This window comes from Haliotis rufescens, unplaced genomic scaffold (genome assembly GCF_023055435.1).
Source record: "Haliotis rufescens isolate VD_foot unplaced genomic scaffold, xgHalRufe1.0.p SCAF_30, whole genome shotgun sequence".
Lineage (NCBI taxonomy): Eukaryota > Metazoa > Mollusca > Gastropoda > Lepetellida > Haliotidae > Haliotis > Haliotis rufescens.
The window spans coordinates 452,362-467,199 of record NW_025964002.1 but is presented as its reverse complement, the minus strand read 5'-3'; the positions used below and the strand labels follow the sequence as shown (position 1 = coordinate 467,199).

At 43.7% G+C, this 14,838-nt stretch overlaps 1 protein-coding gene across 1 annotated transcript; it reads left to right on the top strand.

Annotated features, from left to right (window-relative positions):
- The first annotated feature begins 15 nt into the window (after window positions 1-15).
- On the top strand, window positions 16-13,544 carry LOC125384519 (transmembrane protein 143-like). The gene is made up of 6 exons (XM_048404009.1): window positions 16-162; window positions 3,812-3,978; window positions 7,754-7,913; window positions 8,750-8,944; window positions 11,167-11,794; window positions 12,433-13,544. The coding sequence occupies exons 1-6, from the start codon at window positions 91-93 to the stop codon at window positions 12,747-12,749; spliced, it is 1,539 nt and encodes a 512-aa protein (XP_048259966.1). The 5' UTR covers window positions 16-90; the 3' UTR covers window positions 12,750-13,544.
- Window positions 13,545-14,838: the final 1,294 nt, after the last annotated feature.

Genomic DNA, 14,838 nt, shown 5'->3' with positions numbered 1-14,838 from the left:
AACTGTGTCAATTTTCCCGCAAAATATATTTAAGGTGAAGGACAGTCTCTATTTCCGCTTCCGCATTATGCGCTGAAGCACTTGCAAAAGATGGCAGCCTCCTTGCTTCGAAGAGAAGCCGGGGTCTTGGGCCAATATATGCTACGATTTGAAACGGGAAAAGTAACAACTATTTTGTGTTATTGCGTTTGGAATGCCGTTTTGAAACGATACGAACACCTGACCCGTAAACGCATGTGCTTTTTGCTTGGCAATGTATTAGCCAGACCATATTTTGACATTGAAAGTGACACTGGCAACCAGCAGATGAATAGCAGAATGCATGATGAAAGAAATAAAACACGACAGCATCGGGCGATAATTTGATACAGATTTTGACAACAATTGATTGCACTGACTGTAGCATGATTGATATATCGGTACATATAAATAAGTACAAATTGTATAGTATAGATCTACTCCAAAACACAGTCTCATAAAGATTCTGCTTCAGACATGTTTTTATAAGAGGCAAGTTGAAGAGAAACCTCAAGTGTTGGTACACATGCATTATAGCTGACACCTATCCGCCATGTTTATTTGATGCTACTAGTACCAGTAAAGCCGCACACAACAGCATCACTATTTGATGCTACTAGTACCAGTAAAGCCGCACACAACAGCATCACTATTTGATGCTACTAGTACCAGTAAAGCCGCACACAACAGCATCACTATTTGATGCTACTAGTACCAGTAAAGCCGCACACAACAGCATCACTATTTGATGCTACTAGTACCAGTAAAGCCGCACACAACAGCATCACTATTTGATGCTACTAGTACCAGTAAAGCCGCACACAACAGCATCACTATTTGATGCTACTAGTACCAGTAAAGCCGCACACAACAGCATCACTATTTGAAAAATAGGATGATAAAGCACAAAATAAGCAGAAAATATTACCCTGCTAGCATTTGTATGGTTAAATATGATTAAACCTTGAAATGAATATTAAAGCGATGCATTAATGTCAAAACCTAGACATCAATATCGATAAAGTACTATAAAAGAGAAGTTCCATAATGGCATGCAACAATCACATCAGTGACTCACATTGGAGCCACATTTCAGCAAACACATATTTTGTATCTACTTTGATAATTAAACAATACATTTACTTCAGAAAACATTTAATTCAAGCTGTTGTGTTGGCGGCAAGTGCCCAAGTCCCCCGTTATATTAGCGAGGCAACAATAATCATTTCTGAAAAACTTAAGATACAGTTACTAAAGAATTAGCTTGTGCAATATCCCTCAACATATGACGGAACGTGTCTGGTATACTGCATGAATTCTTGCACGAGTGATTTTCACACGATTGAGTTACAAAGTACTAATTGCCAAATTGATTGGATTAAAAGCCAGTGTTTATCAAAGGCAAGATTATAATAGAAAAGCTGCAGGCCCTGACTAAACTTTTCAGGTCCTCATTTGAAAAAATGCAGCTTATCGTGATAAATACCTTGACACATACATTTTCTGCAGGCCATTAGGATACCTACAAATTTGAAACTACAAACCCGACAAAATCTACCTGCCATGAGACTACGGGCAGGCGTATATTTTGAATGCTGCTCCTACCCAGAGTTCCTTGTGGCCACATCATCACGTTATACACAGTCCATTCGAGATATTTCATATGTTTGTTTTTTTTCTGTTTCATTCCTATGTCAAACCTATGTCATGAAACTTTCATTGAGAAAATATCCGAAAACGTGTCTTTGTCCTTTATTTACATTGGTTGTTTGGTAGGGCTGTTACGATTCACTCATGTCAACATGGTCAAACCATGTTAAATATTTTATTTTGTTATTGTTTCACTGAATATAATAAATAATACTTCAACTGATGACCTCTTACTGTAATCGTGAATTAATGTTCATATTCGTTACCCTATATTCATGTTCTGTATCGTATTCGCCTCACAGTGTATTCATTGCAGCCCTAAATGTTTGGCTCCACTGCCCTCACAGCCCCCGATTAGGTCAAGTTGACATGTAAAACTTTATTGTCATGTACCTCACTGTCCCAGTTATAGTAGCAAATCTATATAATTATGCAAAACAATTTGTCAAGTGAACCGAAAGGCTTACATTAGGTCCGTCTGTTCTTATTTCAGAATAAGTGTGTTTGTTTACAAACAAGAGAAAAGGTCAGTCATGTGATAAGCCTATACCTGCGGTGTGGTCGCTGGAGAAGAAACTTCTCTTGCAGAATAAGTACGCTTGAGAGTTATTGGTTATTATTTGCAAACAATGCTTGAGAACGGTTGGTGTACTGGCCCTTTAAGAATTCCATATCGTTTGTGTTTATGGAGGTAAACTGGCAGCGACCAGTTATCACTGATCACCAATTATCGCCAACACCCTTTTATAGCATGCGTGGGATCTTATCTCATTTTACGTTTGCTCATTTTCATTAGAAGAGAGAAATATTTATCTCAAGATGATAAACAAAACTGATTCTTGTTAGGAAATGTTAAAAAATAAGACATATAAGCACCTTGCTCAAATACAACTTTAGAAAAGACGAGGGTGGTGTCATGTGACTAATTCACTTTTTAACAAAAATCCAACAACACGATGATGAACATTTGATTCTGAAATTGCCTTCTATCTGTCTGTGGGGCGGTCGGGTAGCCTAGTGGTTAAAGCGTTCGCTCGTCACGCCGAAGACCCGGGTTCGATTCCCGACATGGGTACAATGTGTGAAGCCCATTTTTGGTGTCCCCCGCCGTGATATTGCTGGAATATTGCTAAAAGCGGCGTTAAAACAAACTCACTCACTCACTCTATCTGTCTGTAATTCCTTCCCCAAAGCACAATTCTAAAACCTAATTTAGCTACAGTAGAACATGGATATAACCAACTACAAGGGACCGGAGACATCAGTTTGTTATATATATATTGTTTGTTATATACATTTTCACTCGGAAACGTCCACCATCTGGGCTAAAACAATACACAATATACATGTTTATACACATTTCCTCCCACATCTTCAAAACATTTTGATGCAATGGTTGGAAGAAATTGTATCTGAAATTATTATTTTATCGGAAAAATATATTCCAATATTGTGTTATTTCAGTTACAGCTTTCACTACATATATGTAGAATTATAAGAACCACAACAGTAGTCCAAGATAAGATTAGTCCAATTACATGGACAGGTAAGAGTAACATGATGCAAGTTGAACAAGGTCAAATCGTCACCAGTGATTGTGTTGATTCGCCGCAATTGTGTTGATTCGCTGCTGATTGCATACGGCCAATTGTCAGTGACACTTGACACTGAGTGAGATTTCTCAGTTCGCTATACACGTCACTTAATAGTGGTAGATGGGCTTTGTCGGTGATCAGATATCAGCTGCTCTATCTGTTAGTTCGCTGTAGAAAGTTCGTTATGTATGTAAATTTAATGTGATAATATTTAGGAGATAAATCGGGGATTTTTTGACAGTTGGTTGTATCCGTTTGTTCACTCTCTCTGTGTTTGTTTGTTCGCTCTCTCTGTGTTTGTTATAGCCGTGTCCTACTGCATATTTAAAAAATTACATACCCTGAATAGATTGCGAGATCCATACTACATAGTGTTATGAATAAGTATGCACACCACCACCTCCTCAAGCAAAACACGCACGCATGCACCCACGCACACACGCAGGCACACATGCACGCACGCACACACGCACACATACACACCCAGACCCCCAGATATATCTAGATATTTGGTAGGTCTTTGATGATACAGTTTTATGACCTTCCAGAATATTGCAAGAGGAGGCAAGCAGCTCGTGTGCCGTGTCCAGCTCCTGGTCAGACACAAGTATGGGGGCCAGAGTGTCCGTTCCCTGGCAACCTCCCCAGCCACATCAGACAAGGCAGTTACAGTACAACCAACCTTGGAAGTCCCGGAACAAGAGGCCCTGTACAGGTAGGGGATAACACTCATTACCAGAACAAGACGTCATGTACAGGTAGGGGATAACACTCATTACCAGAACAAGAGGCCCTGTACAGCTAGGGGATAACACTCATTACCAGAACAAGACGTCATGTACAGGTAGGGGATAACACTCATTACCAGAACAAGACGTCATGTACAGCTAGGGGATAACACTCATTACCAGAACAAGACGTCATGTACAGGTAGGGGATAACACTCATTACCGGAACAAGACGTCATGTACAGGTAGGGGATAACACTCATTACCGGAACAAGACGTCATGTACAGGTAGGGGATAACACTCATTACCGGAACAAGACGTCATGTACAGGTAGGGGATAACACTCATTACCAGAACAAGAGGCCCTGTACAGGTAGGGGATAACACTCATTACCGGAACAAGACGTCATGTACAGGTAGGGGTTAACACTCATTACCAGAACAAGAGGCCCTGTACAGGTAGGGGATAACACTCATTACCAGAACAAGAGGCCCTGTACAGGTAGGGGTTAACACTCATTACCAGAACAAGAGGCCCTGTACAGGTAGGGGATAACACTCATTACCGGAACAAGACGTCATGTACAGGTAGGGGATAACACTCATTACCGGAACAAGACGTCATGTACAGGTAGGGGTTAACACTCATTACCAGAACAAGAGGCCCTGTACAGGTAGGGGATAACACTCATTACCGGAACAAGAGGCCCTGTACAGGTAGGGGATAACACTCATTACCAGAACAAGAGGCCCTGTGCAGGTAGGGGTTAACACTCATTACCAGAACAAGAGGCCCTGTACAAGTAGGGGATAACACTCATTACCAGAACAAGAGGCCCTGTACAGGTAGGGGATAACACTCATTACCAGAACAAGAGGCCCTGTACAGGTAGGGGATAACACTCATTACCAGAACAAGAGGCCCTGTGCAGGTAGGGGTTAACACTCATTACCAGAACAAGAGGCCCTGTACAAGAAGGGGATAACACTCATTACCAGAACAAGAGGCCCTGTACAGGTAGGGGATAACACTCATTACCAGAACAAGAGGCCCTGTGCAGGTAGGGGTTAACACTCATTACCAGAACAAGAGGCCCTGTACAGGTAGGGGATAACACTCATAACCGGAACAAGACGTCATGTACAGGTAGGGGATAGCACTCATTACCAGAACAAGAGGCCCTGTACAGGTAGGGGATAGCACTCATTACCAGAACAAGACGTCATGTACAGGTAGGGGATAACACTCATTACCGGAACAAGACGTCATGTACAGGTAGGGGATAACACTCATAACCGGAACAAGACGTCATGTACAGGTAGGGGATAACACTCATTACCAGAACAAGAGGCCCTGTACAGGTAGGGGATAACACTCATTACCAGAACAAGAGGCCCTGTACAGGTAGGGGATAACACTCATTACCGGAACAAGACGTCATGTACAGGTAGGGGATAACACTCATAACCGGAACAAGACGTCATGTACAGGTAGGGGATAACACTCATTACCAGAACAAGACGTCATGTACAGGTAGGGGATAACACTCGTTACCAGAACAAGACGTCATGTACAGGTAGGGGATAGCACTCGTTACCAGAACAAGAGGCCCTGTACAGGTAGGGGATAACACTCATTACCAGAACAAGAGGCCCTGTGCAGGTAGGGGATAACACTCATTACCAGAACAAGAGGCCCTGTACAGGTAGGGGATAACACTCATTACCGGAACAAGAGGCCCTGTACAGGTAGGGGATAACACTCATTACCAGAACAAGACGTCATGTACAGGTAGGGGATAACACTCATTACCGGAACAAGACGTCATGTACAGGTAGGGGATAACACTCATTACCAGAACAAGAGGCCCTGTACAGGTAGGGGATAACACTCATTACCGGAACAAGACGTCATGTACAGGTAGGGGATAACACTCATTACCAGAACAAGAGGCCCTGTACAGGTAGGGGATAACACTCATAACCGGAACAAGACGTCATGTACAGGTAGGGGATAACACTCATTACCAGAACAAGACGTCATGTACAGGTAGGGGATAACACTCATAACCGGAACAAGACGTCATGTACAGGTAGGGGATAACTCTCATTACCGGAACAAGACGTCATGTACAGGTAGGGGATAACACTCATTACCAGAACAAGAGGCCCTGTACAGGTAGGGGATAACACTCATTACCGGAACAAGACGTCATGTACAGGTAGGGGATAACACTCATTACCAGAACAAGAGGCCCTGTACAGGTAGGGGATAACACTCATTACCGGAACAAGACGTCATGTACAGGTAGGGGATAACACTCATTACCGGAACAAGACGTCATGTACAGGTAGGGGATAACACTCATTACCGGAACAAGACGTCATGTACAGGTAGGGGATAACACTCATTACCAGAACAAGAGGCCCTGTACAGGTAGGGGATAACACTCATTACCAGAACAAGAGGCCCTGTACAGGTAGGGGATAACACTCATTACCGGAACAAGACGTCATGTACAGGTAGGGGATAACACTCATTACCAGAACAAGAGGCCCTGTACAGGTAGGGGATAACACTCATTACCGGAACAAGACGTCATGTACAGGTAGGGGATAACACTCATTACCAGAACAAGAGGCCCTGTACAGGTAGGGGATAACACTCATTACCGGAACAAGACGTCATGTACAGGTAGGGGATAACACTCATTACCGGAACAAGACGTCATGTACAGGTAGGGGATAACACTCATTACCGGAACAAGACGTCATGTACAGGTAGGGGATAACACTCATTACCGGAACAAGACGTCATGTACAGGTAGGGGATAACACTCATTACTGGAACAAGACGTCATGTACAGGTAGGGGATAACACTCATTACCGGAACAAGACGTCATGTACAGCTAGGGGATAACACTCATTACCGGAACAAGACGTCATGTACAGGTAGGGGATAACACACACACACATCGCTATGGAAGTCCAGTAGTCCTGGATGCAATGTTAAACCCCATTTCACCTCACCAAACATTGAATATTATGTTTTTTTCAACATGTGCATTATTAATATATTTAGCTACATTAACTATTTTGATAGATGTTGAGATGATAAGAAGAGGTTGAATTTGTGACAGTTTTGATGGAGATGAATCTTGGTTTTAACATAAATTTGTCTTCAGTTATCAAACACGGGGCAAATAAATACAGGTGGTATTCTGTTTCAACCCAGTATAAGTTGTATGACTTTTATTTACATAAGTTTTGTGGAATATTTGCATGGGTCCACTTTCAATTTGTAAATTATGACAACTTCATAAGAATCTCATTGCATTACCATAACCCAGATAGCAGCCTCTCTTCTCAGTAATTCAAAGACCCATGGAGATCTAAGTTAGAATTAGTCTTCAACCCTTGCTTGTCATAAGAGGTGATTGGCTTGGTTGATGCATGTCATTGTGTTCCAATTACGTAGAACTATGCTCATGAAGTCAATCACTGGATTGTCTGGTCCAGCTGTCTAAGACCAACAGGTATAACATACTACAAGACAAAAGAGATCATCCCAAGAGCCATGTTTATCTCCAATACAAACTGTTTATGAATGTTTGCCTGATCATGTTGGTGCACAACAACATAGGCAGATGACATACAATCTTCATGGTACATTGAATTGTGTATAGGAAATGTTTAAAGCCTATTTAGCAAAAGTTGCTATAGTATCGCCATGGTTACTGACGGTTGCAACTATCCCCAGGGAGCGCTACATCCCCATCACCCGGCGCTCCGTCATTCGGCATCTGATGCAGGAGGAAGACTTTCTCACTGATGAGGAGAAAAAGAAGTTTGATGATTTCGCTCTGGCTCTTGATTCTGCCATCGTCAACAAGTACCATGGCATACTCCAGGAGCTCAAGGTGGGTACACAAGGAGGGTACACAAGGAGGGTACACAAGGAGGGTACACAAGGACTGACCCTTGATCCTCCTGCTTCCAATCACTGATTTCGATAGCTGTCATTTTCGTGAGAATATTCATTGACTTTCGCTTATCGTTCTCCTTGAAAGGAGTTGCTATTGGTTCAGACATGCAAAGAACATGCACGTCCTGAGCCAACTCCTGTAGTGGCTGCCCAGTCTTCCTAGTGCCTGATGAGTGTCTGTTGGCGGTCGTTGTTGCGGGCAAGTCTTTGCCATCTATATCAACACCGGGATGAGTCACAGGATCGGGTTGTCAGGCTTGCTGAGTTGGATGATGCATGTCATTGTATCCCAAGTGTGTAGATCGATGCTCATGATATCAATCACTGGATTGTCTGGTCCAGAGTCGATTATTTACAGACCACTGTCATATAAGTGGAATATTGCTGAGTGCGGTGTTAAACAACAAACAAACAAAAACAGACATCGAGGACTGGAAGCAAGCAGGTTGTTGTGGCAGAGCACTTCTGTTCCTCCACGGGAGATTGTTACTTTTGTTAAATACAAAAATGGTCTTATTTAAATTGATGAAGTTTAACTAAACATATTTTTCAGTAATTTTGACACAGATATAACTGTTGATTGTAACACAGATCTAACTGTTGATTGTAACACGGTTGTAACTGTTGATTATTTTTAAATCATTGTTTATTTCCCTCAGCGTTATCCATGATTTTTCTTCATGTTTAGTACAAATGAGTAACCATGACAACTACAGGAGCAACAATATGGTGTTTATATGTGATGATTGTAAATCTGGAACACATTTTCAGCGCATATTTGACCCCTTGAACCCTGACAAGGATACCATCGCGACACGCGAGTGGACGCGGCGGGAGCGGCTGGACAACGAGTTCTGGCTGCTGCAGCAGATGGAGGACATCATGGAAAAAGCCAACTTCCACGAGCTGCCCCGCGCCACCGTCAGCCGCGCCCTGGAGGAACATGAGGCCAGAGAAGGAGTACGGGTAGGTCTCTCAGTGGGAGTCTCTGGGTAGGTCTGTCAGTGGGAGTCTCTAGGTAGGTGTGTCAGTGGGAGTCTCTGGGTAGGTCTGTCAGTGGGAGTCTCTGGGTAGGTGTGTCAGTGGGAGTCTCTGGGTAGGTGTGTCAGTGGGAGTCTCTGGGTAGGTGTGTCAGTGGGATCTCTGGGTAGGTGTGTCTCTGGGTAGGTCTGTCAGTGGGAGTCTCTGGGTAGGTGTGTCAGTGGGAGTCTCTGGGTTGGGGTGTCAGTGGGAGTCTCTGGGTAGGTGTGTCAGTGGGAGTCTCTGGGTAGGTCTGTCAGTGGGAGTCTCTGGGTAGGTGTGTCAGTGGGAGTCTCTGAGTAGGTGTCAGTGGGAGTCCCTGGGTAGGTGTGTCAGTGGGAGTCTCTGGGTAGGTGTGTCAGTGGGATCTCTGGGTAGGTGTGTCTCTGGGTAGGTGTGTCAGTGGGAGTCTCTGGGTAGGTGTGTCAGTGGGAGTCTCTGGGTAGGTGTGTCAGTGGGAGTCTCTGGGTTGGTGTGTCAGTTGGAGTCTCTGGGTTGGGGTGTCAGTGGGAGTCTCTGGGTAGGTGTGTCAGTGGGAGTCTCTGGGTAGGTGTGTCAGTGGGAGTCTCTGGGTTGGGGTGTCAGTGGGAGTCTCTGGGTAGGTGTGTCAGTGGGAGTCTCTGGGTAGGTGTGTCAGTGGGAGTCTCTGGGTTGGGGTGTCAGTGGGAGTCTCTGGGTAGGTGTGTCAGTGGGAGTCTCTGGGTAGGTGTGTCCGTGGGAGTCTCTGGGTAGGTGTGTCCGTGGGAGTCTCTGGGTAGGTGTGTCAGTGGGAGTCTCTGGGTAGGTGTGTCAGTGGGAGTCTCTGGGTAGGTGTGTCAGTGGGAGTCTCTGGGTAGGTGTGTCAGTGGGAGTCTCTGGGTAGGTGTCAGTGGGAGTCTCTGGGTTGGGGTGTCAGTGGGAGTCTCTGGGTAGGTGTGTCAGTGGGAGTCTCTGGGTAGGTGTGTCAGTGGGAGTCTCTGGGTAGGTGTGTCAGTGGGAGTCTCTGGGTAGGTGTGTCAGTGGGAGTCTCTGGGTTGGGGTGTCAGTGGGAGTCTCTGGGTAGGTGTGTCAGTGGGAGTCTCTGGGTTGGGGTGTCAGTGGGAGTCTCTGGGTAGGTGTGTCAGTGGGAGTCTCTGGGTTGGGGTGTCAGTAGGAGTCTCTGGGTAGGTGTGTCAGTGGGAGTCTCTGGGTTGGGGTGTCAGTGGGAGTCTCTGGGTAGGTGTGTCAGTGGGAATCTCTGGGTAGGTGTGTCAGTGGGAGTCTCTGGGTAGGTGTGTCAGTGGGAGTATCTGGGTAGGTGTGTCAGTGGGAGTCTCTGGGTTGGGGTGTCAGTGGGAGTTTCTGGGTAGGTGTGTCAGTGGGAGTCTCTGGGTTGGGGTGTCAGTGGGAGTCTCTGGGTAGGTGTGTCAGTGGGAGTCTCTGGGTTGGGGTGTCAGTAGGAGTCTCTGGGTAGGTGTGTCAGTGGGAGTCACAGTGGGAACCTGGCTGTATTTCACCAAACAGGTATCAGTTTGTAGGTATGTTTATTACCCATAGGGTTAGACATACACAAGGTCATTGATATTGTGTATGCACTAGTGCAAATAACTTCACCCACATTGTTCATGTCATTCTAATCTTATAGTGATGTAGGGTCGGAATGACGTCACACTAGAAATAATTTCAAAGCTGAAGATAGTTGACGTCCTTCTACAAGTATGGTTTTCTAAAAAAAGGCGGTTGTGATCAGTGCATTTTCTGAAGGTTAGTCTGCATGCATGTCTGTCCATCTTTCTGTTTTTTCTGTTTATGGAGCAAAACTCCTAAACCATTGACTATTTCTTGTTGAAAGTTGCTCTACAGATCAGTCTGGTGGGGAATTGGAGCCTTTTGAGGATTTGGGATTTTTATTTAAGTTAGTTTATGTTTTCACGACGACAAGTTGGACTTGGCTGAAAATAATGGTACTGCTCATTTCTGAGCAGAGCTGTACAGATCAGAGTAGTGGTGAACTGGAGCCTTTTGTGGATTTGGGATATTGAAAAATACTGAACAGCATGACGTTTTTCTTCACTGAACTGAATGTTTCCAATGGCAATGAACCCAAAGTGGGGTATGAGAAGTTAAACTCTAGTTCTGAATTGCACCAGAACGTGGGTTGTGTCATCACCTGTTTTCAAATAATAATCGATTCTGTTGATTGGTTACAGGTGAGTGTGGATCCCAACAAGTACGATATTTTGCGGTTCTGGGCTCTAGGCCGTGAGAGGCCAGTGCACGGTCCCTCCATCTGGGAGCGCCTGGTGAGCAGAGCGACCAGGAAGCCGATACCCCAGCCTATAGAGTACTACAAGCGGGTCGTGCTGGCCATCAGGCTGAAGAAGGACTCGAAACTCATGCTTAAAGCTTTTAAAGAAGTGCCCATCAATTCATTAGAGATGCTTCTACCAGATGGCACAATCAAGATGAGTACTTTTGACAAGGGTTTGTTGTCGTCGTCTGTTTTCCTAGCGTCTGTGGGTGTTGTGGCCAAAGTTGTGACTGTTTTAGCGGAAATGAAAATTGACTGGACCTTGATAGTGACAGCCATTACTGGAGTGGTGGGAATCAGGGCGTGGACAGTGTACAAGAACAGACGGAACAGCTACCTCGTGGACGTGTCACGGATGCTGTACTTCAAGAATATCGCCAACAACAGGGGCTTGTTGACATTGCTGGTGGATCGGGCAGAAGATGAAAGCTTCAAGGAAGCCTTGCTGACATACAGCTTCCTGCTGACGACTCGACCACCATCTGTGAAAGCCAAGCCAAGCAGTCAGCATAATCCTGCAGAACTCGGTATATGAGTACAGTACAGTATTTATTTAAACTTATCCAGCATTACTCCTTAATGCATTTACTGTTGTTCTCTGACAGAAAGACGGACTGTGTGAGATCCAGCCGCTAAAGAAAAGTTGTTCCAACCAGTATCTGGCAGCACGTAGCAAAACAATAGGCTTTATTTCCACAAAGGATACAACAGTACGTCCTTTCGTGGCGGTTACGAAGCAGTAATGTGCTCTTCTGTGACGTCATTGCTTCTGGGTCACGTGCCGACTGTGCAGGTGCTGCCTCTACTGGTTGGAACAGCTTTTCTTTAGCAGCTGGATCTCACACTCGTCTTTTTGTCCGAAAACAGTAGTAAATGTATTAAAGAGGAATGCAGGATAAGTATACAATTGTAAAAAATATTTAGATTTTGCTAATTTCCTCCTATTAAGCCTTTCCACATAATCCTGATAACTAGATGTTTGCACAGTATTATCCTCCTGATAAAACTATTTTAGTGAAAAGTTTCAAGTTTTGTAACTGCACTTTCATTATTACAAAGTGTTTTAATACAAGTATTTTCAGCTTTTGTTGAATTGTTGAAATAGTCTCATAATGTTAAGTAACAGCAAGAGTTACTATGGTAACAACTTGATCTTGTTTTTCAGGTGGAATAACAGACATTCAGGTTGAGAAAATGGCAGAGGATTTCATCAGGAAAAAGACTGGTGTGAAGATTGAGTTTGACTCCTCAGAGGCGGTGAAATTGTTGAAGGGTTTCGGACTCCTCAGTGAGAAGGGAGACAAGCTGAACGTGCTGTCACTGGAGGCGGCGATGCGGAACCTCCCCCAACAGCCGCAGTCCGTGATCGCCCGCAGGGAGGAGGCGGACATCACCGAGGGGTATGACCGGGACGAGTACCTCGAGACAGAGGAGGAATACAAGGACGAGGAGAGGAAGACCAAGAAATATGGCTGGTTCTAGTCGACACCAACAACTTAGGAAAAATAATATATGAAAATGAATGTAGGTTGGAAATCTCCATCAGTGTTTTGTTGAGTTCGATGTTGATCAGAGGGTCCTATTTGACAAATGATTTAGGAGGAACATTTTAGAATAATTAGAATTCATATCACGTAATATCTGGGTATAATTTTGGTTATTTGGAATACACTGAATAGCAGAGTATGACAGTAATTGTTTTTTGTTGAGGACTTCCTGTTCAGTTGTAAAAATAAATTCAGTGTATAGGTGCTTGGGAAAGTGATTTCTAAATTGTAGGATATCCAGAAAGTGAATGAATTCATTTTGAAGTTGTTTTTATTGGAGATCTTCATCCTGCTTTTGTGAACGTGAATGTTGGTTCACTGTGTGAATGTGTCCTCCACTCGCTATAGTCACATGACATGTCCGAAGTAATCGCCAGAGTTGTGCTGGCAGTGCTTCAGACAGACTCCGCCATTACAAGCAAACTTGACAACATGTCTGATGCCTCCAGACTTTCCAGTCCATTTGGACCAGTGATGAAATATTTATGCAATCTTTTCCACGATAACATAACATGCATGTTATGTCAGTGTTTTCACGTCAAAGTTTTGTGAATCAACACAGATGAATTTGTAATAATGATATTACTCTGAATAGTTAATTGTTGATTTTGGTATTTTCAACATCTGCATATATGAAGTTATTACACAGATCATGTATGAGTTGTGATTTCTGTATGCTGTATATAGGCCCCCAGTTGAGAGAATGTCTGTAAATAAATAGTGCGTTTATCACTTGACTTCCTTATTCTTTGTCTTGCATCGTAAATTTGGTAAACCCCATGACGCAACTATACTGACACTGTTGTCACGTTCTGGTGCAGACACCACCTCCATGACGCCAACTACGCTGGCACTGTTGTCACGTTCTGGTGCAGACTCTAGCTCCACACAGACACGAGGTGGGAGGGAAGACACTGCGTTAAACTTACCCGACACCACCCACACATTATTGATGTTATTGTGAGAGCTATGGTTACATTAAGCATGGTGACTACGAGGACGTCATGAGGTTAAAGAGCTAATGATAAAGTGCCAGTCTTGACTTTGTTGCCTTTCGTTGACTGAAGGTGCTATTCATAGACTGCAGGTGCCATTCTTAGACTGAATGTGCCATTCGTGTGCCATTGTAGACTGTAGATGACATTCATCTGCCATTGTAGACTGTAGGTGTGGACATAGCACCTTGCAACATCTTCTGCTGGTGTTTGACAGTATGTTGCCGAGGCACACAGTGATCTCTCCAAACTCATCCCTTCTGCTCACTGCACCATTTCCTGCAACCAGTTTCAAACAAAACTTTGCTTTTTGTAATTCCTGAAATGAACTCGAAAGGTCGAATTGTACGATATAGAAGCCGTCTGGACTTCGAGGGGATTGCAGGAAGTCTGATTATTTTAAAGGGGTCTGTTTCCGTGAAGAACAAAAGATCATCCTCTTGTCTCAGTGATCAAATGTTCACCTGAACACATCAGCTGAAAGGTTTCATGTAGTTGTAGTAAGACACCATGTGGCATCGCAGGCCTACTTGCATATGTTTTTTTCTCAAAACTTGTTTGATTAGGTTACAACATTCAATCTCGCGACAACTTCTTTTCACACATTTTTTGGCATCTGTTTCATATAGCTCTCAGTAACGTAACTAGAATGGCTGGTGTTACGTGTTGATTCCCAAATTGAAACAATATGTTAATCCTGAAATCTGTAAGTAAAAGAACTTAGTGTGAAACCAACAAGTGGTATACAATCAACAAATGTATAACAAAATTAACTAAGTTTACAAATCCATACAATTTACTGCACAGCAATTACAAGGGAGGTAAGCAATAGAGTGGTAGTACACAATAGAGTGGTAGTACACAATAGAGTGGTAGTATACTATAGAGTGGTAGTACACAATAGAGTGGTAGTACACAATAGAGTGGTAGTACACAATAGAGGGGTAGTACACAATAGAGTGGTAGTACACAATAGAGTGGTAGTATACTATAGAGTGGTAGTACACAATAGAGTGGTAGTACACAATA